This window comes from Fringilla coelebs (genome assembly GCF_963513975.1).
Source record: "Fringilla coelebs genome assembly, chromosome: 12".
Taxonomy (NCBI): Eukaryota; Metazoa; Chordata; class Aves; order Passeriformes; family Fringillidae; genus Fringilla; species Fringilla coelebs.
The window spans coordinates 14,076,225-14,101,623 of NC_140038.1; the positions used below are offsets into that span (position 1 = coordinate 14,076,225).

Sequence of the window (25,399 nt, forward strand, 5' to 3'; positions counted from 1 at the left end):
CTCTGCAGAGGATGGGACCTGCCCACCTGGGATTCCACCCTACCAGCCTGCTGTACAGCAGCACAACACTCACACCCCTCCTCTGCCACACAGGATTTTGTGCCTGGTAAATTCTCCACGAGAAAGAAGCCAAGGGGACGTTGCTGTACAAATATCCCTGGAGAATACAGCAGAACTGTAAAATCAGTCAGCTCACACAGCCTGGAACTACATCAGGGACCACACAGGACTTCCCAGCTGTGATCATACTGCACACACACCAACCAAGAAACCTGTGGGTTGACAGGGATAAAATGCAGTTACTCTTGCTCTTTGGCTCTTGCTCCAAAGCTGGCACTGCATTCCACCCAAATGTTATGAGACTGCTTTAGATGCCCCAGGCTGGGGCTTCCCTGGCTTCATGTGCTTGTTTTATCCTGCAGCAGGAAGCAGCCCCACAGCCCTGCCCCACTGCACACACCACTACAGTGCAATGCACTGATAAATAAATGTACTGACATACAAAATAGGTAACTGGCTCGGAGCACGGATTTGCTGTTAGCAGACATCACAGCAGCTTCCAGAGGACTTTGACACCTTTACTGTTATTTTAAAGGTGAGGACACTGAACCCAAAGGAATGATTTCTCCTGCCTGCAGTCAGTCAGCAGCACAGGTACATCTAGGAACAGGGTCCAGGCTCACATGGCTGACAAGAGTTCCCAAAATCCTGTAGCTGTAGATAAAAATATTCAACAATATAATGCACAGTGATTCTCAGTAAGTCCATAAAAATATCATGACACCTGTATGCTTAACAGGGCACAATCAGCTTAAATTTATGCTTCCAAGAGAAGACTACAGGCTGAATGTCCAATTTACACACAGTAGTAGGGTATAACAGTATAAAACCTGAAACAATTAGCCCAAAGGCCACAAAGATGCTCAGAGGGCAGGAGCACCTTTGCTATGAAGAGAGGCTGGGAGATCTGGATTGTCCAGCCTGCAGAAGAGAAGGCTCTGGGGTGACCTTAGAGTCCCTTCCAGTACCTAAAGGGAGCCTCCAAGACAGATGGAGAGAGATTTTCTACAAGGGCATGGAGTAAAAGGACAGTGACAAATAGCCTTAAGCTAAAGAAAGGCAGGTTTAGATTGGACATGAGGAAGAAATTCTTCACTCTAAGTGTGGCAAAGCCCAGAGAAGCTGGGAATGCCCCTTCCCTGGAAGTGCTGGATGGAGCTCTGAGAAATCGGGTCTAGTGGAAGGTTCCCTGCCCACGGCAGGGGGGGAGCGTGGAATGAGACTTCAAGGTCCTTTCCAAGCAAAACTATTCCATGGTTATAAATATAAACCATCAAAGCTCACTCTCCTCACTGCCTAGCTTCTCAGGGGGATTACTTGAACCTCTCTAAATGTGTTAAGGTTTACATCATCTAATTGCAAAAGGCGTTGTATAAGCATTAGAGTCAAGTTATGACATTCCTACAATAGAATGAAGAGTTGAACCAATCAACAGCAAAGTTTAAAAAAATAAAAAATAAGTAATGCAACTGAAATGCACCTATTTTTAAATATCTGTCTGGTCCCTACTTACCAACTGGAGACAGTGACCCACAAGGGGGAAATTGAAAAGCTTTCTCACCCCCTCTTGTTTTTCAATAAGAAACCCCTCATGTTACACAGTTGTTTGCTTAATACAACTTGTTATTACAAAAGCTCACGAGGCTGAAAGGTCCCTGCTGTGCCTGCCTTCATGTTTGACTAGCCAGTCTGCATCATGTCATTCTCCTCAGTGTTGGGCAAATATGCATCATTTTAATTAAATTAAAAAGGAAACTATGTGGGCTTTTGAGCCTTGCTATTCAGTTAATTTTCAGGGACTATCTGAAGGGATAGTGTTACAGATCACATGCAAGTTTCTTTGCTGATGGACCTGGAAAAACTGGACTTGAAACTGGAGCAAATAATTCAAAGCATATGGTGAAAGTTAAGTTATGACACAAAAAAAAAAAACCCTCAAAAAACCAAGCCATAAAACACTTTAACCAAATGTATTTTGAACTCTCAAGAGCGGTTACTGAAAGCATGGGGCACATTCAGAATATTAGGTAACATAGCTTACTGAAGCCCATGCAGATCTGTAGACATAAATACACAGCACCTATCTGTGATCTCTGCAGGTGTTTTCATCCTCAAAACAAGTACCTATGACAAAGTTCATGGCTCCATGATTTGGGCAGTCAGGGTAGCCCTTCTGTGATAAATCTCAGATGTACCTGAAGGAAAGACTGAGCAGGAGTAAACTATCACAGTAACACCTGTACAAACAGCTCCTCAAAAGACAGCTGGACTTTCTAGTAAAAGGGTTGGAAACCCCAGAAACTCCAAAGCACCATCAGCAGATACTCCCAGGACAGAACAGCTATCCAAAAAAACACTGGAATACGTAATTTATTCTTTTACCATTCACAGCTGCAGAATAAATCAATACACAATCGTTGCAAGTAGCTTCTAAACGAACCTATTTGCTTCACTTGGATGCTCAACAAGAAGCTTTACTGAAAAGCCCTTTTGCCAAAAAAGCTTCAGCTCCTGGCATTCTTTATTAGTTGTACTTCAGTATCAAACTCAAGGAACTGGGATTTATGATTTGTTAGTAAATACTAGTATTGTCTGAAATCTGGCTGTGGTGACACACCATGGAATAGTTCATTAGAGGAAATAATGACCACAAGATGACCTTGTAAGATACATTGCTGTGGACAGAATTAAATTTAAACACATGAGAAGGGAAAGAGAGGGAGGAGAGAAAGGCTCAAGGATGCTGGCTGGTTGCTTTCAAATGCTACTTCTTTAGCTCAATTAAAATAAAGTGTGTGTGGCAAAACATCCATTATAACTTTAAATTCTTTTTTTGAAGATTCCAGATGCTTAAAAATCAAAAGCAAAATTCCCCACACTAGGAAAATAGAAAGAAGAATGTTTGAAGATGTAAGTTCACATCCCAGGGACTGCAATAAAACAGATCAAACTAAAGAACTCTGCCCATGGACCATGCTCCCACTCTGTTGTGAGCTGCCACACGGGAAGCTTTTCCCTCCACACAGCTCCAAGCAGGGCATCAGAGAGGAGCCAGTGGGAGCTGTGGTCTCAGCAAGCTGGTGGGAGGCCAGGGCAGGACCAAAGACCATGAAGTGCTGTCTTTGCTGCCTCAGCTAAGCATGGGGAGATGACAGCAGCACAGGACAAACAAATTTTATGGGTGGAATATTCCTACACACAAGGCACGTCCTCCCCACACCTCCCTAGGCTGCTACTACAGCTCAACAGCAATAATAAAATATTTCAGTGCCTTGTATTGACTTCACTGAGACAACACAAGAGTCAAAGCTCCTGTTCCACAAGGCAGATGTTAAAGCTGCATTCTCCCAGCATCTGCTGCCATCAAAGCACTGAGGAATCTGAGAGGGTTGCAAGTTTGCCAGTGCCAAAACCCTCCAGGCACACTTGGACTGTTTTATTGCCAATGTGTTAACCAAGGAAGTTTCCAGCTATTTGTAAAACTCCAGTATTTTTGAAAGGGGGGAAAACCCTACTAACTCCATATATCTCATTGTGTTTAACAAAACAGAGGAGGCTGAACAAATATTGAACATTAAAGAAGTACCCACCACCCTTGAAACCCAGCAAGTGAAAGTGATCCAGTCCAACATCTGTGATAACAGACCCAAGAATGCAGCAGTTTCCAAGTAGGAAATTCAAGGTGAAGAATGAATAGAAACAGCAACCACAAAACCCACTTGCATGTGCATGTCCAAACACCTGAAAATTCACCCTAAAAGCATTCCCTAATGCTAATCAGGTGTAGTAAGTTTGTCTCAGGAGTACTAGGCTAAAGTTGTTTCCTTGTTTTGGTAAAAGCATGTACTGACCTCTTCAAACCACCATTATAATTACCAAAGTAATTTTTTAAAAATGCAATTTATTATCACTGGTTTTTCTTCCAGTACCATCAACCCAAATGGAATGTGTCAGCAGCAGGGAGACCCCTGGGTCACTGTGTTTGTGTAAGAGTTGCTTTTGAACTGCTTTATACATAGTTGGCTTCTCCCAACATTTGGGATTCCCCCCCCAAAACAGTCCTAAAGACCAAAGGAAAACAAAATTATCTTGGAATGTTTGAGAGATTAAATGTACCATACATTTAAAATATGATCATTTGAAAGAACCAAATTTTGGAGAGCAGACTGTTTCCTCTTATTGCTGTGTTACTCCCTAGGGTGCCAAAGGGCAGGAATGGCACTCCAGGATGCCCTACAGTCACAGGTTCCTTGTTTCCTGCCCTAATTCATTTACTTGCAAACAGAACGGGGATGGAAGAAGCAGGACATTCATTTCCTCCATCCTGCATGTAAAAATCCTGCAGGCTAAACAGACTGAAGCTGAAAATCCACAAATTCCTATGCTTGGCACTGCCCAAGTTCTAAGGCCATCTCTGGCTGGCACTGTGACCTTCCAGCTATGAGAACAAGCAGTCCACAAAAATATGGGCAGGTCTTTTTCTCTGGAACAACAGCACAGCAATGGGCTGGTGTGGATGGAAAGTCTCACATCTGAAACATCCTCTTCACTTTCAGCAATGCCAGTGGGACCACATAACTCTACTGAAAAACAGGTATCACATGATGATTTGGTAGTTGTCAACAACAAGGCAAATCTCTTTCCAGATTTCACACTTAAAAGACAAAAAGATGCCTTGCCAAAATGGGCTTTCTCTACAGTAAAAACAGACTGGAACCCAAAATATGCTGCTCACATCAATTCCTCATATACATTCTATACATGGCAGTATGTTTCAACAATTGTTCCTTCTTTTTCAGGGCAACAACACTGTCGAAGCATCTATTTTCAGAAATCTCTGTTACCTTCCATTGCAGGTACAATAACCCTGATACAGCTGTCTCCAGCCTCCACCCCTCCAAGGAATAAAGTGGGGGCTGTGTGGGTATGTGTGGGTGGGTGGAAAATCCCATAAAAAACTGAGTCAAGTCTTGGACAGTTCTGCAGAGACATAAAAGAATTCAGGACATATCATGTCTATGGAAATTTTCTCTCCTCCCCATCCCACCAGCTTTGCTGTGTGTTGTTTACTGGGTGCCTGCTTGTCTTTATTCTACAGGTTGTGTTGCTTCATGGACATTCAGTGAAAACCTCTGTTGCATCCTGAGATAAAAAGCACAACTAGCTATTAACTCTCTATAAACAAAATATTATACAACTCGATCCCTACCTGCCCAGAGGCAACAGTCTTACTAGGTCAGTCACCACGTACTAAGATGTTAAAATCAAAAATGCAGGGATCTGGTTTTAATTCTCTGTTCTCTGACTTCCTAATCTGCTGGGCTGGGCACGTTTCACAGACAGATGGTTCTTTAGGGTTCATGTACTTAAAAGAGCTCACAGACAGAAGGAAAAAAAAAATAAAGAAATCAAGTGCTGTCAGTTGAAACAGCCCTTCACATGGAGAGTACCTTTCTGATGCATAAACCTCTGACAAATGTGCTCTTCAGAACCAAAGGCTACAGAACAAAGTCCCAAAGGAGCTCTACAACAGCTTCTTGTTTAGTCAACTGTCTCAGCAAAAATAAGCTTCCCTGAAAAAAGGGATTTCTTATTTCTTTTCATTGTTTTGCCCAGGGAGTGTTAAGAGCTCTGAGTAGAAAAGTATCAATCTTTGATAAGTATCTTCATGTCTACAAAAGACAGACCTTCTGACAATATATTTTTGGTATAGAACTTTTGGCACAAATACCTGCAACGGACACTTTTACCCCTTTTTTTTGGGTGTTTTTTTTTAATAAATAGGGTGATCTAATTTTATATGGAGAAAGTAATACAGTGGTTTGCCAATAGAGTGCAGGACTCAACCCATACATTGTTTTGATAATATATTACTTTTCCATTAAACATGAGTTTTACTACTACTGATGATGACATTTAAGGCAGAATAGGATTGTATTTGCCAGGACTGTGTTTCTTGTCATGGCTCAACTCAGTCTTTGAATTTCTTTGGAGAATTTTATATGTAAAGCCAAACAGGAGTCTCATCCAGCTCTTCTCTGTATCAGCTGGAGTTCTAAATAACTCATGGAAAGTCAGAGTTCAAAACACATTTGCATTCACTTGGCTGGCTGTCAATATGAGAACCATCCTCTTCCTTCTAAGAAAGATCATGCAGAAATCAGAGCTGGAAAACAGACATGGCAGGATAAGGCAGCTCATAGCACAAAAAAACCCTGTGCTGATTTTCAGGAAGATTATGTGTTGAGGAGAAAAGTTATCCCCAGTTTTCTCTTTCCCATGGTTATTTATCATCTGTTCAGTGCTGGGGAATGCCTTACTCTGCCCCTCCACTGGCGAGCCTCTGGTCTCTGGCCCTTCCCTCTTTTGAGCTGAACAGTTTTCTCATTTTTACAATTTGACTCTATCTGCAACATCTGGATTTTGTGGCTGTGTCTACAAACTGCCTGCTAACAAGGGTTTGCAGCTGGAGAGAAAACTGCCTAAGCTGAAATCATCACTGCAAGACAACAGGCTATTAGAAGGCTCTGTGAGACAGGTTCCCCGCTTGAAATCTATGCTTGTATAGCATGGAGTGATGCTTCCATAATATACACAGAAAACTGTCACACAATGCTTTTCTCTTCTCAAGGGATGCCTATCAGCTCAACTTTTGCTGTGGTCAGTCACCATTTCCATCATAAAGTTCCACTTTGTCGCACTTAAAAAATATGGCAATAAAAGATCTTGCCAAGACTAAACTTGGCATACAAGTTCTGTCCAGAAGTAACCTCAAGTAATCTTTGTCAGCTAGCAAGTGAAGTGACTTAGTCATTTTTAAATCACTTGAAAATGAAAGCTGTAGAGGTTCTGGTTCTCATAATTTTCACTGCTCTGCACTTTCAGCACCCCTTAACTGTTCAGCTGGAACAGTTTGCAAGGATTCCTGGGGAACCCAAGTGTTCTGAGGAGCCTTTGTGTCACGGGTGGGATGGCAAATGCTGCTCCTTGCCTCATCTAGGCACAGAGGGTGGGGCTGAAGGGGGATGCTATAGCTGGTTTCCATGTGCTGTGCTGCCTGCAGCCCAGGATTGAAGGTAACAACCCTGGGTGTTTCCCATTTGCACCACTGGAGATGCTGGGTGCAGGAACAGGAATCTTACAGCACATCTCAGACACATTGTGGAATCACTGAGAATATTTCCAGGCAGCCATAGAGAGGTGCCTGTGTTCATCACTCTATTCTTTCATGAAGTACTTATGGAGAATTAGATTTGTGGAAATCAGTCCTGCAAAGTGCCCTGGAACGCTGCATTTTAACAGAAGGACAGTCTACTACAATACTTGCTCAGTCATTTTTTGAAAGTTAATGTAGCAGAAGGATTCTTCAAAAGTGGCTTTGCTCTACACTTAAATCTAAGTTCTGTCTGCTCCCTGTACCATTAGAGATTTGCTGTCTCACTTGCACTGGGACTGACCCTACACCTGAACCCAACATGCCCCAAGTTCCACCAGTGCACTCTGAGCACAAAGAGGTCTTTGCTAATGGATCCTCCCATGGGATCTGATCTTCATCCATATTTGAAGTGATTCATTTTGACATCTGCAGATTTTCAAGAACAAAGAGGGAAAATGAATTATCACTCTGAATATCTGCCCCATTCTGATTAATCATGCACATGGCACACATAAAAACTTCTTGGGAGCTCAATTTTTTGCCATCATCACGGCTCAGCTGCTCTTTTCTAGATAATTTCTAACTGTTCATACACTTCACAGTTCAGCTTTCCTGTTGCTACAATGTGTTAGCAATTAATGCACAATAAACAAGCAGACAATTGTTCCATTTCCAGGGAATAAAGTCTCCAAGGACACAGAATTAAATATAAACTATCCATCCTTCCCCATATCCTAAGATTTCAAGGAAGAGCAAGCAATTAACTCCCCAAACACACCATGTGGTTGAGGCCATGGTTAACAGACACTTCAATTGACACATATTTTACAGCTCCTAGCATATTTTACAGTGCTAGCACTCAGAAGAGTTTGAGAAACCCCACAATCAGGTGGGCCAAAGAGTTGTCTCTACCAACACCAAGGGGTTTTAGCTTAGTTTAGCTTTCAGCAGGTCAACCCCCTTGATGTGACTCATATGTATAAGTACCACAGAAATGCCAAAGGAGGAGAGGGTGAAATGAGGTGAGGATTGCATAAGCTGTGTGACTGCCAAAGAAATGCTCATGTGAGCACAGCCCCAGTCCCAGCCTTATTCCTGGGGGCAGAAATGTGAGCGGGAGCCTGCTTCCTCCACTGGCTTGTTCTCTGTCCCTCCCCATTGGCAGTGGCAGCCTCCCAAGTTCTCAGGGTCTGGAACAGCATCTCTGGGTAGCAGGACTGCTAAGAGGTGCTGGGAAAATCCCAGCAACACCACACTAATGATCAGCACTTGTAACAAGACAATTACAACCAAAGGACACTGCTCGGATCTGCAAGTGAAGTTTGTCCTGAGTCAAAATGCTGTCACTGCCTTCCCAGCTCAAGGGCTGAAGGGGCATTGAGAAAATGGACCCTGAGAAAATGAGAAAGAGAGCAAAATTAAAAATCATAACTTTCACTTGAAAATCTTTTCCCTAAGCAGATCCTGTGCTCAACAGCCAGACGTCACTACAAGATGAGGATGTTCCTACGGCCTGAAGTGAATTTCACTCTGAGCAAAAAACACTCTAGATGCAGCTGATTGCCTTATGGTTTCCATCACTTCCAAGCTCTACACTGCCCTTTGTTCTGCATGAAACATGCCTTTGGAAAGCCAAGGAAAACTTGGTTTAATAAACACCAAATCAGAGGAAATGCATTTGCCTCCTTGACATCTTTTAAAAAGTCACTAAGACACACATTATTTCAGGTCACTGCAAGATTTCATTCAGTACTTGTTACAAAGCTGCTGCTCTCAATATGGCCTGTTCTACCTCAAGGGAAGTGTTACCTGGCTGAATGCACTCTAGAATCACCTTCCTCCTAGAAAGGTGTCTCAAAGGAGCAAGAGTGATGGTGCCTGCTGTTTATAAACAAATTATAAACTGACAGTCCTTATAGAAGACTGCTTCTCTGTGGAGTGGAGGAAATACAAGTTTAAAATAATAAATCTAGAACTTTCTGGCGGTTTGTATGCTCCACAAACTGACAGAAGTACTTGTAAACAAAATTACTGTACTTCTCCAGCCACACCTTTAAAACAAAAGTACTCAAAAAGCTGAGCAGGCGACCCTGCTTTCCTCATGCTGGGCAAATGTTCAGCTGTCCATGTACACCAGATTTACAGGCCTTCTGTGTCAATCTGACAACTCCAAAAGACTCAGGAAGGGAAAAGATTTAGCTCTATAAATACTATTGAACTTCTCTTTCCACTGGCTACAGATCAATCCAGTGCAGAAGAAAAGCCCAGAGCTAAGGCTGGAAAAAATACAGAGTTGGGTTTTCAGAAGTGCTCTGCATTTGTCTAGTCCAGCTCTAGTTTGAGCAGGTTAAGTCCCACAACTGAGTACTTTTGGAAGTCAAAACATGACTGTTCACTGAGGCTCTGGAGTAATTGCTTCTTGGACAAGATGGTATGTATGTTAAAATGTATTACAGGCTACATAATAAAAACAGAGGTTGTGCCCTTTTGCAAGTCTTGTGGTATGAAACTCAGCTGTTTTGCCCTGCACAGGTTCCCCTAACTGTTCACTTGGTTTCTATCCATCTGGAGTTTTACCACAGAATTTTGCTTTGAGCTTCACATTTGAATACACGAAAGCTCTGCCAAAACCACATCACATTCAAACCACAGGAAATCATGAATTTGGCACTGTTTTGACATGGAAGCTGTAAACAGTGTGCAGGTTCACTCAAAACTGGATCGCCGTCCTTTGAGTTATGAAACACAACAAAACTTCCAGCAAACCAGGTCAAAAATCTTAACTACTAAAGCAAAGAGAAATTATGTGACTTCTGCAAGGATCAGAGTTCTTTTGACTATTATCCCCTACCTTTTTTCCTTCAGCTATAAACATAATACGTGAAGAATAAAAAGAGAAGTTATATTTCCTCCTTTCCAAGTTTGAGTTACAACAGGATTTAGCTAATTCTCACAGCTCTACCATACACTTATCCTATTAAAGACAAGGTAGTTTCCTATTGGAAGCTTTGAGCATGAATAACTGTAAAAGACAGAGTTGTAGATATGAATATGGTTCAGTTTTACATGCAACATGATAGGTAATCAACTTTCAGGTAACTTACACTACTGGACAGGAGCCTCATGATTAAAATACAGTATATTTTCAGTTGCCAAACACTGGATTTTTTCCCTTCAAGATTCCACTTAGCAAGCCACAAGGAACTTGTATGAAAACAGAAAAGTCTGAAGTATGATTTTTGACTTCATATTAAACACTGCCCTAAAGAAACACATACTCGTAAAGAAGTCACAAGTTCATTGTGGATGAAATGAAAACAGTCTAGATTTCCAGACCAAGCCTGAGAACAACCCAGATTCCAAACGAGAGTTTGAATGCAGAGCTACATGAAGGTGGTTTGACTGAAGTCAATGAATAGGAAGCAAAATGCAGTCACTGAAAAGAAGATTTACATTACTGCCTGCAAGAAAACACAGTTGAATCTGGCCGAGTTTCACTTTAACCAGATTTTTACACCCGGCACTGTGAATGTCAGGAAAAGCTCTCCAGGGATCCTGAACACCCAGAAGCACACATCAGCCATTTCTGACCTGTCATGGAGTTTTCAGATGTACACAGTTGCTCTCGCAGCTTTTCCACGTCATCTGGATGAACCTGCTCGTACAGAGTGCTGCCGAACCACTCGGACTGCGGCTGGTTCAGCACCGGAGTCACCGAGTCTGACACGTAGATCACTCTGCCCGTCTCAGCTGCAACTACAAACAGGAACCCATCTGCAGCCTCCAGGATAAGGTGTTTCAGTTCCTTCCAAAGAAAGGATTTGATAAGAATGCCAGCAAGGAAAGGGAATTAAATATAATGTTTGTCACTGTCAGAGATTATTGTTTTCTTGTGATCTCAGTAGCTGATGAAAACTGAGACAGAAATTTTCACTGATGTAACAATACAACCAAACTTGCAGCAAGGCATAAATTGCCCATCTCAATAACAAACAATGTTTCATTTTCTGTTATTGCCTTTCCTCTGGTGATCTCCATGCACTTAAAGAAAATAAACAACCAATATGCACGGTATAATCTGTGACAGGCATCTAACATTAAAAAATAAAAAGATATTTCATACTACAAACAGAGGAAATGAACAGCTCTAACTCATGGCAAACTCATCCCTTAATTAAAAGCTCTGAATAATTTAGTTGGAAAGAAAGCAATAAGAATTTCTAGTTCTCCCTGGCCCTGCTCAGGATCAGCTCTGTTTGTAAATTAAACAGTCGCCAGATAAAAGGCAGAAAGTGTAATGGGAATGAGGAAAGAATCCCCAGCCCCTTCTTCCATTAAGGGCCCTGAGCCACTATACAAGAAGGTTCTGGAGGTTTTCCAGCCTGTGAGCATGAAGACTCAGCCTCACCCAGAAATACTCAATTTCTTTAACAGAACCTGAAAAGCTCTCATGGCAAAGGATGACAACCACCACTCCAATTCCTGCAAAGAAGCCAGAACAGCCTTTGGTGGCTCCAGTGACCACCACAGCTTGTTAAGATCCTGCACCTGAACTCAAACACGGAGTCCCATTCCAGGTGGGACAGCTCAGCAGGGTTAGTGTGCCAGTGGTAGGCATTATCTGAAAAGGTGAGGATAAAAATCTGGGTAACTACTAAGAAATGGATAACTCATCTCAAGAAACACTCAACAGATTGTCAACTTCTGCTGTTTTGTTATAGAGAAAGCACATTGATCCTGAGCTACTGACTAAACAAAAAACTTCATAGCACAGCTGGCCACACTATACTGAGGATAGTATAATCCGTTTTGCACTTTATCAAAAAAGATGAAAGCAAACTCTGTAATTCTGCAAGATTTAAGAAAAGAAAAAAATTGCAATGAGAAGTGACTAGGGTGTGCCACCAGCAGAATGGCACAGTCCCTCTAGAAACACACTCCAGGAGAGCTGGAATAAGCAGTTGTGAGCACTGAGGGGTCAGCAGCAGCTGCTGTTTATCTAAGAGAAAGAAGTATTACCTCCAGCCTCCATAACTTCCATGCGTAAGTGCTTAAATCACTTCAGACCACAAAAATGAACACTACACCCACAGGACTTCAAAAACAATGGAGGTGGTAGGAATTTCAATGTGCTCAGTAAACAGAGTTTTCCTTCAAGCACTGGGTGCATCTTCCTTCTTCCATCAAAAATGTAACCAAGAAATACCTCAGCCAGCAGAGATGGGATTCATCTCTGCCCAGTTCAGCTGCTGGGAACTCCAGCATTAAGACTAAATGATGTTTTCAGCCTTCCTCTAATCCCCAGAGAGAAAGGCAGGTCTTTCCAGACTCATTTTTACTTATTTTAGAGAATCTCTGTTAGGATGGGAAGAACCCAGATCCTGAGGTGAAAAATTCCTTTCTGCGAGGCAGTGAGTGACTTGTTTTTCAGATGGACAAATCTCAATGGTAAGAATGCCAATTTGCTTCTCCAAAAAAAGATCTCTCATAGTATTAAGATCAAGTCCAAACAGTCACAAAAAACTGTCTGCATTCACACCTTGGATACGTGACTGGTACCAGCCGCTACACTACAGCAAAGGACCAAGCTAAGGCTCTACTCTCAGCACTTCCTCACACCTTTTAACACCAAAAAAACCAGGGAAAACCAGCATTTTTGTAAATTCTACCTGTTCTGTAAGAAAGGAAGGCTTGTAAGCTCCATCAGTAGATTTGTTTCCAGTGCCCCTCATGGATTTCATGTGGGAAACAGCCATGCGAAGAATGGTCAGCTTGTCGGGCTTGCGAGCCAGGGCGCTGCACGTGGGCACCATGTCCGACAGCTCGGTGATGTACTGGGTCATCTTGTTCCTCCTGCGCCTCTCAATCTCACTGTGATTCTCCCTGAGCATTTAAAGAAACACCAAAGCAACAGGAGAGAGACGTGAGCAGTGGAAGAATCTTAACTGGAGGTAATGAATCATAATGCTTCGCACTTGTTTTGGTGTTTGCCCTCCAGGAGAGCAAAGTGCTTTACAAAGCCAAACCTCTGTTATCCTTCCATTTACAGACAGAAAATCCAGGCCACAGACAGATAAATATGATTTGCCCATAGCTGTGAAAAGAACCTGTATTTCTATTTATTGGCTTGTGGCCTTAATCTCTTCACCAGTTAAATCTCCTTTGGTTTAAGGACAAAAATGAAGTAGAAATATGTGAGGAGCTAACAACTGCCAACTCCAGTCAAACTCCCAGACTTGCTGTGATGCATCTCTCAGCTTCTCATAAAAGGTGTCCTTTAGAGGAAACCCCTCACTAACAACTGGGTCAGGTCAGCAGGAAATGTCAGCACTGACTTATGACAAAAGCCCACTCAGTGACAGCACAGATCCCAAAACAATGCTGTTTGGAACACCCCTGCAGGGAGTCACTACATGCCTGCAGGATCATACTGCAGCACTGGGACCATATATGGGATAACAGTACATACCAAAAAAAAAAAAAAAAATCCCAATAAATAAATAAAATAAGTACGAAAGACAGCAAGTAAACATCTGGTTTGTCAGACATAGACCGGAATTTATGTTCAGGGACAATTTAGCACAGCAGGGAAGCAACAATGACAGTACTTGATGCTGCCCCAAGTTGGGCTAGGCTGCAATGTTCTCATCCTTTAGAGGCATCATATGGCTGAGGTGGTGAGTCAAATTTGAGAAATCCCAAAATGGATGCCCACCAGAATCTTTCAGTAATAAACATCTCAGTTTTCCCATTCTGGAAATCACCATGGCTTCATCAGCATTAAGGAATCACACCAATATATACATCTGAAATGGTCCAAATGGACCTAGAGTGCTTCAGTGCCCAGCACTTATTCTTCTCATACTGTACCTGTCAGGTGGCAGCTAAATACAAGTACACGACAGGTAGATGATGCTTCAGTTGTCAAAGCAGCATCTTCCACTGATTTCAATGAGCTGTGCATGGCATTGTCTTGTGGGATCGCTGGCTGATCCAACAAGATGTGAGAGGTGATCACTTGGAGAGTCCACCAGCATTGACTGATGTGATAACACAACATTAAAAGAAACTGCAACATCCTTTGGAGCTGACTGCTATGAAGACTGACCATGAAAGCAGAAGCTAGGCTTGGCACACTTTTGGGATACTTTACAAATTAAGCCTTTTCTTAAAATGCAGGGAAGAATTGTATGCTGCTTCCTGAAATAGAGGAATGCAAGGGCTTGCCCTGCTTTGGGTATCCTGCCCCTGCACATACAGGTGTTACATGCATGAGGCACAGTCTGCAGAAACAACACTTGTTAGGGCTACATGCAGAATTATTATTCCTATGCTTACTGTGTGATATGCAGAAAATCCAGCTATGACAGCCCATGGCTGCTCAGTAAATTGCAGCCAAGCCTGGCCTGAGGTCACTGTCCAGGACACTGTAATAGTGAACTTTTCACTTCAGCTGGCTGAGGAACAGCCCTTGTGTGGGTCTGCACAGATGTAGGAGGGAAGAGGGGGAGCTGGGTCATACACACAGCTGGTGTGACAGTGCACATGTACACAGAGCACACATGTGTACATGCCAGCTGGTACATGCAGATAAATATGGACACAGGGAAGATAAAAGCATTTTTACACGATGGGAGCTTGCTCTAAGTTCAGCATTTTCACAGAAGCGGTGGTTAAGGAAAAAAGAGAGAGAGACAAAGAACAGACAGATTCAACATACATTTCACACTTGTAAGTACATAATACATTGTCTAGCACTCAAGTATTTTAGTACTTCTGGACAACAACCATTATAGAGACTAAACAAAGAGACTGTAAAACTTCCTGAGAGAAAAGGAGTATCCCAGTAGTCCATTTCATTTATGATCTTAAAAGTTAGAAGTTAATCTACTGGCTGTGGAAATGTTCAAGCAGACAATACCCCCAAAAGTTTCCTGAAGTTAGTTCAAATGTAAAGCCTTAAAAGAAAGAGAGGGGCTGTGCTGCTCTTCCAAAGTGTGTGTCCTAGGAACCCTGGCATTCACAAACTTGTACAGAACGATGTCCTAATTCTGTCATTTCTAGCTTTGTGTTTATACAGAAATTCCAAAGGGACATTAAATTTTGGGATACAGGGGAGCCAATCTAAAACCACTATGGGTTTGTATTTCTGACTTCAAGCAGTTTTGGAACAGCCAAAAGATCAGTATGAACAGCATCATATAAAAGAAAAATGGGGGCAAACCATATTTCACTACTCTTTTTCCTACCTTTCCCTTCTGTGTCAGCACTACTTTGATCATCATCACACCTAAAACAGAATAACCATCTCTCTAAGCTAAGGCACACGTACTGAGACTTTTTGGACACGAACATCCCCCTCTTTTCTCTCAGCAGAAGAGCTCTACAGGACACGCCTACCTTGCAAACTTTTCCTTATCACCAGTGATTTGATCACCATCATACCTAGAAACAAAAGATAGTGCATCAATCAACAGGGGTTATGCATTGTGTGATAGCCAACACACAGCAGAAAGCAAAAAAATTCACAACTGCAAACCATTACAAATAACAGCAAGAAAAACAAGGAAATGAGAATGATACAGCAAAGAAAACACAGGGCCTGATCCAAGCCATGCCAATCCAGAAACTTCATTTGTATATTTAAAAAAACAGAAGACACATTTCGGTGGATTTAAGCAAACACTTTGACATACACTGATTTCTTGGGAAACTTAACAAGCAGCACCAGTACAGAAAACACCAGTGAGCTTTTATCTACAGCAGGCCATGAAATATTCATTGCTGTGCTGTTAGTGAGCGGGCTGTATCTGTTCCAGCTTGCAACCACAGCTCCCTCCATTCAGCAGAGGGCACTGATGGTCTACAGATAACACAGGAGGGCAGAGACAAGGCTGAAGGGCAATGCCTTATGTAAGGGAGCCTTCAGGAAAAAGTTCTGTAGGCACAGACGCTGCACTGACTGTCGTGGAGGCTGGCAAAAGGCAGGCAGGCGAAACTGCTGGGTAAACAGAAGTGAAATTTAAACTGGCTCAATTCCCTAGAAGTAAACAGGTACCTCATTCCTACTCAAATCAACAGAAGTTGGATCCCAGGCAGGTATGTGTGGTGTTTGAGCAGCACCTTTATGGAGGAAATCCAGACCAATGGGACTTTTGTCCTGTGGGACTAAACCTTCACTGTTTCTGAAGCATTGTCCCAAAGACAGGCAGCAATGTGACATTTCAGTAAAAAATGACATGCTGCTCCTCTTTCTCTTTCCTAAAAATGCACCCATCATTTGAAATTGGATTTTGCTAGCGTAGCTATGGAAAGACTCATTTGTTTGAAACGAAAGTGCTAGTTCCAAAACACAAAATGTATGTGTTGGAAAACACAAAAACAAGGTATAGGCTTTTCTAGAAGTGAAGACTATAACTGCTCAGGAACAGTTAAATGAGATTTTGTATTAGAATTACACCTTTCCAAAATGATGTAATTTGTTACAACAGACAGCCTAGGAAGGACCCATGTATCAGCTAAAAAAGTAAGACAGCCTAAATAAGCATGCTTTCCTCTTCTAACAAATCAATAATGAAATTTTACTTTATTTCTGCCTGAAATGAATTAAAACTAATTTTAAGGAATCCACCTATGCCAGTTCCTCATTCAAACAGCGAAGACAAAGCTAAAGCAAATCTTGAGCTGCATTTCTTTATGCTGTGTCCAACACCAGCATCCTCAGAACATTCATGTGACAACACCACTTTATTCCCCTTGACCCTGCCCAGAGAACAGACTGAGACTGAGTAATTTTCAGCAAAAAGACCAATTGAATGAGGAATGGGCGCATTACAGGGGAAGCACATGCTCTGTGTGAGATGAGGTGTCATGCAGGGATACCTGAGCTGAGCTGGAAGCCCTGAGAAGCTGAGTGTGTCACTGCCAGGGAGCACTGTGCTAACACCACTGCTCCTGTGCTCCCACCAGCCTGGGCCTTGGCCACTCATCCTTCTCTGCCTGGCTGGGCTCAGGGTGTTATTGCCTCCAACTACGGGTTATTCCCTTCCAGCCTCCCAGCTGAGCTCTGCACAGGCTCCTTCAGGCACTCCAGTCAAAGCCAGATGGGTTAGCTTCAACATTTAAACAGCAGCTCTCTGATAACTAAATAATTTTGACTGAAACAAGCTAAAAGTCATGTGAGCAATCTGGAGAAGGGAAGAACTAGAAGAGGATGTCTGAATGTAGCCCTGGGTGTCTCTGCATGGTTGTTGTGTGCTCTCTAAAAACAGAACAATCTGGGGTCTATACAGCATTTAAGACTTAAATATCAGATTTTGATCTGACACCTAAAATCAACTGAGTCTAAGCAGAGCACAGCATTCATCTCCATTAAAAGCAATGGAATTATTGGCTCAACCCACCACCAAATTTTGAAAGGCCAAAGCCAGAGTAGGGAAGGACCAACACATGTATCAGTGTGCCCAGAAACCCTGGTGCTTGTGCAGGCACAGATCAGGTGCCATTCCTCACAAATCTTGCTCCCTTAACATGTGTCTTCTAGCAAATATTAGGACCAAACCCTCAAATCACCAATTTTAACTGTAAATGAAATTAAACAAACAAGAGCTGGTCCTGTCCAGTAAATGATGGCATGGTGTCCCAATGGATCTTCAGCACACTTCCCTTTCAGACTGGAATGACCCTGTTAAACCCCACAGTGACAGCTGTGCTTCAACATGGCTGCTGCTACAGAGCTGCAATTACAATTTGGATAATCAGCAGTTACCCAAAGGCCTCAAAGTAGCTACAGCCCTCACTACAGCTGCTTGGTTTCTAATGAAAAAATGCAAACAGTGTGACCAGGAAAAAAAAGGAAAAGTGAAAAAATGGCAATGAGGCTTTACTGTTTATTTCTAGCTTTGAATATTCCATGTCAATTAACATTTTTTTTTACATTTTTATTATTCAGTTGCACCTAATGGTACATAAGGTAAAGCTCACTAAGTTTAAAAAAACCAATCCACCTCTATGATCTGTCAAATTGTCTTAAAAAGCAATTAACATCTGAAATAAATTAGAAATGAAATTTCATTTTCAGTGGCCAAAAGACAACTTCAGCAATGTCAAATAACTGAAGTCCATCTAAAACAGTTGAAATAATAAGCTAAAAATCACAAGTTTTCTCATTTGATATAGCTGCAGAGTGAAATAGTGACACACAGGCTGTCAGCCTTATAAGCCAATAACTCCATTAGGCAGGTTTCTGCCAGAATGCCTGATTTTCAGAGGGAGCTGATAAAAAGAGTAACTAATATGTGGGTCGAGTTGTTGGCAAGTTCTTCACCTGTATTTATATTGATTTTCAAACATCAGTAATGAGACAGCTGTCTTTCCCCACTGAAAGAAATGAGTGATTTGGTCAACTCTTTTGTAAATGCTCACCTTGAAAATTTGCTGGGCCCTTCCCCATCTTCATCATCAAAGTCCATTCTGTAAAAGCAAGATTTCCAAATCAGCAATCAAGGCGTTGGCAATGGTGGCATGAACATTCAAGCCAGCTGTTCTCAGTGTTGTTAGATTTGTGTTAAGGACTGAGGATTCCAGTCTTGCTCATCCCCTCCAGACCCAGGAGCAGCTCATCAGCTGATTTATGTCCCAGACCTTCTCAAGGCTGTGGAAGAGCTGAGTTCTTCCTTGGGCCAAATCCCAGCCTGCTAGTTTGGCTCCTCCAGGGAACCACAAAAAGCAGAAACCTCTTTCTTCACTTCTTACACAGACAGACTAGGAAGATGATCTTTCTAATTTAGACATCTAAATTAGATTCCTGTATTAGGCAGTGTGAGTGTATCATAGATATTATCACTACAGTTATACAATAATATAATTTTAAAAGCATTTTAGACATTTCTGTACCTCTAAAAAGAGGTGGATAAATATTTATATCCCCAAATATAAGGATGTAACTCTGCCATTATAGTAGACAGTCAAGCTGATATAAAACTATAATAAACAATGATATTAGTTTATTTATTTTAATAAAAAATATGTTAGTATAGTATACAGACCTTGATCAATCACTCTTAATTTGTGTAGACAGGAAATTATAGTTTTGTTTTGCAAACATTTTCTCAGATTTCTTTACCACTCCAAGCTTTCCAGCCTTTCAGTGTAGTAAAACTTCATACAACTACAGATTCCATGTCTCTAACACTGTTCATATTAACAGGTATAACTCCTACTAAGGGCAAAAAACCTTCAAAGTGACAATGATATTTATCTCAGCCTTAAAAGGACTCCTACCAAGGACAAATTGAGATTTGTATGCCCAGAGTGTGGGAACAAAAGATGCAAAAACAGTCTCTAAAACTACATCAGCATAGGGAAGTGCCAGTCAGGCACTGCTCTCCTAAATTCCTTTAAATTCTTCCTTCTTAAACTCTGACAACCAAAACAGACTGGCCCATAAAAGATGTGTCTGAGTCACAGCAGCCTCTGTACAACTGGAACGAGGGCAGCAAGTCAGCACAGGAATTGGACATGGCACTAGAAAAGTTACAATAATATTTTCCAGATGGTAACAGTGATTATTCATTTCTGGAGGAAGCAAAGAGAAAACCATTTTCCCCAAAGAGCTTTAAGAAAAGCTGTGTATTTAACTCGCTTAGCTTTGATGCAATCGCCGTTTTCACTGTAAATTACATCTTTGCTCACCTAATTAGCACCAAATCCGGCTCCGAGGTCCGTGATCCCTCAGCTGCCTCCTGCAGAACAGCACCGACCCCCAGTGGCCGCTGGCCTCAGCTCTGCATCACAGGGATACAGCTAAGCCAGGACCCAGCTGCTGCTGGCACCCCAAACGTGGCACCCCGAACGTGGCACCCCAAACGTGGCACCCCAAACGTGGCACCCCTTCGGGGCTGGCACCAGCAGCCTGAGTCCCCCTTGATTCACTCGCAGCACTCCCAGAAATTTGCCACTTACACATGGGGTCTCCTCTCACCTACCTGCCTCCTCTCCATATGCAATCATGGGACATTCCAGAAAAACCTTCCCATTTATAGGAACTGGAATGTTTCTGCCTGCACTGGAAATGCAGAAGTCAAGGTTAAGGAGAGCTGTTTCAAAGTGGAGGGCAGCACTGGGATGGCTCTACCTGAAGCCACTTACAAAAGCATCACACCCTTACCTGGGTTTCACTGGCAGCTGAAACACATCTGAGAGAAACACCCAGTTTCAAACTAGGGGAAAAGGGCTGCAGAAAAAATTACACCTGTGGGGGAAAGCCTTTTCTTCAGGGATTTGATGAGACACTGCTTTAATCTGGGACAGATTACTTTTGTTACTCTTTTCCTTCCTCTCCAGTACACTGAGATCACGTGCCTTGGTGGAGATGATTCTATGATTTATTTAGCTTCCAGATAAATACTCCAGCTGAGCGCTAAGGGATGGGTTTTGCCCAAAAATCAAATATTAGCTGTACTGCATTTAATCTAGTTTATTATTACTGGAATAGAACGCAGAGAATTGGAGATGATGATAACAGTTTAAGGCTTGATCCTGCTGCCTGCACTGTATCACCACCTCTGAGGGAGTGAGGGCAACTAACACACCTATTTATTTAGATGGTTGGATATCAGCTCCTTCCTTTAGGAGATTCTTGATGGGTTCATATCCTCAGGTAACACCTCCCACATTCACAGTGGGCTCATCACAGCAGAATCTGAATGCATAGGGTATAACATCAGTCTGAACCAAAGTCTTTAAATAATGCCTTTGCTTTGTTAAACTACCCAAACCCTTTATTTCATATAGAAATTGAACATAAATTTCATTTAAAATATCAATACTTTAAAAAAATGCAACAGCAAATGTATCTCCGTTCCATCTATGTTAATAACACGTTTCCTAATTTCACTGTGCAAAAAACTCTTTGAAACATTAAAAAAAACCCTCAGATATAAAGTCATTGATTCCAGTGTCCTGCCTGATCCACTGTGCTTTACAGCAAGGCAGAAGGAAAGGCAGTGAATCAGTTGTAACCTTTAGTAGAACACAGCAGAACACGTAAAAATAATATTCCATCAAGCTCCTCATACCCTGACAGATAAGATCTTCTGTTTAGATAGAATATACTGCACATTAGCAAAACAGTAGAAGCAGCCTCCCAGAAGACAAATGACATCATTTCAGAAGATTCAGAAAGACTATCTTTTATCTTCATTTAAAATTCCCATTAAAAAGAGGCTTTAAAAAAGAGCTGCACTATGCTCTTTTGTTTTGAAGAGACAGCATAAATCTTGTTTTCCTCTTTCATACTGTTCACATCAATCGTGAAAAGGCCTGATGCATGAGGTACTTATTAAAATGTATTTTCCTTAGAAGATGTGTGGCTACCATAAATACAGTAATAAAAATACTTTCAAAAATTAATTATTCTCAATTAGAATAATTTAAAAAAAAAACCAAACAAACTTACAAACCAAAACGCCTCCAACCCTCCAACAAGATGGACCTGCACAGGTTAAAAAAATTGACATGCAAGAGGATTTCAACACTGCAGCAACATTACTATGTAAAATTCCCAAGAAATGTCAAAAGATGCTTGCCATGATTACACAGCATAGGAAGAGGGCAGGCAGGAGCAAATGCATATGAGAAGCAAATGGGGATCTGTATTACAGCCTTTTATTGAGCACAATATTGAGGGGTAGAATGGTGGAGTGAGGTCCCTTTTCCCCAGAATTTGATAGTTCTGGTTCAGAGAAAAGGCAAGACTACACTGTGAACCAAAACAAAACCAATGCAACTGAAACCAGCTCATCCAAAAACCCCAACCCTCCCTGCCCAAGTACACATAGCCCAGGAAGATGAAAGAGCCCCTTATCCTCTCATACAGCAAAGCCTGAATTAAAACCACATTAAATAAAGAACTGCATTAATCTAAGACAGTAATTGACCACTGCAGTGCATTATCTTATGCTGTCACTTTTTTCCATGAAGGTGTTGGTATAATTTATAAAAAGGAACAATATTTTTCCAAGCTGTCAATGAAGCCAAATGCCGACATGGCAGAAACACTTTCTGGACAGCCAATGAGTTTAAACTGATCTACATTCAAGTCCACACAGCAATTATTCTGCCAGCTTGCCTCAGCAATTATGAAAAAAGAAACAATTTTCAGAGATAACCAAAACTGGGAAAGCTGGCTGTGTATGCTAGCTCCACTCCCTTATGTTTGACACAGAACACTCCTAAAATGCCCAAGGACTGAGGCGTACAAAGATGTATCACCAGAACAGCAGTGAAAGGACCAAGTGTCAGTTGCAACTTTGTTCAGAGAGAAGCTCAGAGGAATTAGACACAGCAGGCATTCTTTCCCTCAAGGTCTGAACATACACAGAGTGAACATTAAAAAAATTTATAAAAATAATTAAAAAAAAAGCACTCTCAGCTCAGGCTTGGAGAAAGGCAATTAGTTCAGAGCTACGGTACACAGATGAAATAACACGATCCAGGTATAAAAGTGAATCTATTCTAGTTTACTCACTGAATTAACATGTTGAAGACATATAAAATAAGTTGATTTTATGTTCCTCCCACCCCCCCACCTTCTCACAAAGAGATGACAATACTTAAAATGCAACAGTTAAAGTATTTCAATTAATATCAAATCTGTATTTAATATCAGAATATTTCACAGTCAGCAGCATCAAACCTTGGCAACAGTAAATTGCAAACTGATATTCAGAGCTGACATGGTTTATGATCTAAAAAGAGATCAAATATCCTGCAACTCAAGTACAAAACCTTATCTATGTTAGGTAGCAATGAAAAGATGTTAATGCTTTGTCTTTTCTTTTGAGTGCAAGTTTAAAAAGGTTTTCTCATTGAGCAGCTTGAAAATAAAAATGTGATGCCTGTCAAAGAAATTTTAGGAGTTTCTCAAACCAATTTCATACAGTTAGCTCAGTATGAGAAGGGCACTCAGTGGGGGGAGATATTCAAACTGTTCTGTCCGAAGGAACATCCCTCAGAACAACCATCCAGAGTGTTCACATCATACCAATCTCACTCTGCATTTGAGGCAAGGTCAGCCTTCCCCTTTGTTAATTCACTCCAAGATTGAGACTCCAGCACTGTTACTGCAGCAGACACACAGAACTGGCGACATACCTTGATGAACAATCCCTAGAGCAGCTCTTGCAAGGAATAATGTCCTCCTTAGGTGTTTGCCAGTGAAGATTTCACTCACACTGTTGATCCTGTTAAGCCCCACCACTGCCTAATTTAGGACTAAACATAAGACTAATCAATCTCTTTTGAGGAGACTCTCAGATCGGTTATCTCTGAGAAAGCATCATCCAAAGACCATTACTATTTGCGACCAACCTTTGATAAAAACGGGAGGGAGTAGTTAACACTAGAGAGTAGTTTTCTGTTCTTCTCAAGCTCTTGCTACACTTTCCTTCTAACACAGAGAGTTACTAAGAGTTGCCACATAGCAATCCCATGTGGGCAATGACCCTGACACCACATCAGCCTCTGATGCTAGATAAAACAAATCTTCTTTAGCAGAGCCCTCAAGCTTGTGTAAGGGCTGAATTTGATTCAGGCCCTTCTCCCAGAAGAAGACTGTGCTGCTTCCAGCGAGACCTAGAAAATCACTGTCCACAGTCTCTGAAGGGTGAGCTCTTATGCTATTTCTGTACCTGGAACTATAAAGAAAACATCTTTAACAGGTCTCTCTTTAAGAGCTTCCAAGTGTAACCTTCAGATAAAGTTGAGTAGGTCCTCATGTGCAATCTTGCTACCTTTTTTCACTTGATAAATCACTGTGACATTAAACAGATATAGGCAACATGCATTCATTACATCTACAATAGCCACAGGATCCAAACTCCTTTCTGGATGCTTTGCCAAACCTGAAAATCTTTTGAAGCAAGCCAAACAACAAGCCATATGCTTATCAGAAGTTTGATCTTGCAGGAAGAACAGATGCATTGAAGAGAAAAACAAAACATCACTGACTAATGTCATAATGCAGCTTACATAAATATAACATTACATAACAAACACACACATGTATTCAGGTGCATTTTGAGTTTTGTAATACAAGAAAATTCCAGTTTCAGACCTGAAAAAAAGGAGATGGCTTACCCAGAGCGACGCTTTCCTCCTCTGGAAGGCATGGATCCTGCCATCCTCACTTGTCCACTCGCCATGGGAGCCACAGGCAGGGCCACCGAGCCAGGAATATCTGATGCCATTTCTGTAAGGCACAGGTAGGGAAGAGGGGGGGAAATCCCTTAATCCATTACCTTGAACCAGAAACCTCTGCTGATAACATTAGACACAGGCCCTTCCCAAAACAAAGAGAACGCTTTCCTTTTTATTTCTAAGGCAAAGTAAAGCTGTCCTACTAAAACCCAGCAGATTCACAGATCCTCTACAAAAAGCCCAGCCAGGTCAACAGACATCATAGTGCCTGGGAGACAGAGAGAACTGCAGGTAGGTATCTCTGTAATTCCACTGACCTAATGGTTCTCATTCTCAGTCTCAAAGAGGCTGTCAGGTGAAGGCCAACAATCTTCTACAACAGTTAAAGTGCCTTGTACAGAAATGCAGAGCTGAATCCCCAAGGCAAATGAAGCTGCGGATCATGGTACCAGAGTACCAAGAAAAATAAAAGTTCAAAAACTCAGTTTGCCAGAGAGGCCAAGAGTTGAGAACACACATGAATTATCAGGTGATACTGGTTTTTATTATTTATATTCTGGAGGCATTCAGAGGGCCAGACTGAAGTTGGAAGAGTTCAAAGACTTCCTGCATTTCTGTGTGGTGTCTTGCAGAGGGGAACTGAGCCCAAAATCCAGGCTGATATCCATCCTTCTGCCAGGGCTCGAGCTATAGCCACATCAAAACTCTGATGTAAGAAACTGCAAAGCTCACCTTATGCAATGGCTTTCAGACTGCTAATGGCAAATACTTCTAAAGTCTATTAATAACAGTTCATTACACCTCAAAAAAGAAAAGTTGAATATAACATATTTATACCCTTTTCTTCTATCCCATTATTAAGCATGGGATTAAGAATGTTTTTCCTCTGTATAACTCTTATAAACTATATGAGCAATTAAAACTTTTTTTCTAATGCACATATACTTTGTTCACTCTGGAGGAAAAATCTACAGTCAAAACATT

The 25,399-nt window shown here is 41.6% G+C and overlaps 1 protein-coding gene across 1 annotated transcript in view; it reads right to left on the minus strand.

Moving 5' to 3' along the window:
- ARNT2 (aryl hydrocarbon receptor nuclear translocator 2) overlaps positions 1 to 25,399 on the minus strand; it is a 91,944-nt gene that overhangs the window by 42,977 nt on the left and 23,568 nt on the right. The window contains exons 2-5 of the mRNA XM_084213782.1: positions 24,356 to 24,467; positions 18,641 to 18,688; positions 12,886 to 13,099; positions 10,808 to 11,021 (exon numbers count right to left, since the gene is read on the minus strand). Of these exons, the coding sequence (XP_084069908.1) occupies positions 10,808 to 11,021; positions 12,886 to 13,099; positions 18,641 to 18,688; positions 24,356 to 24,467 (588 nt within the window). The remainder of the gene's footprint in view (positions 1 to 10,807; positions 11,022 to 12,885; positions 13,100 to 18,640; positions 18,689 to 24,355; positions 24,468 to 25,399) is intronic.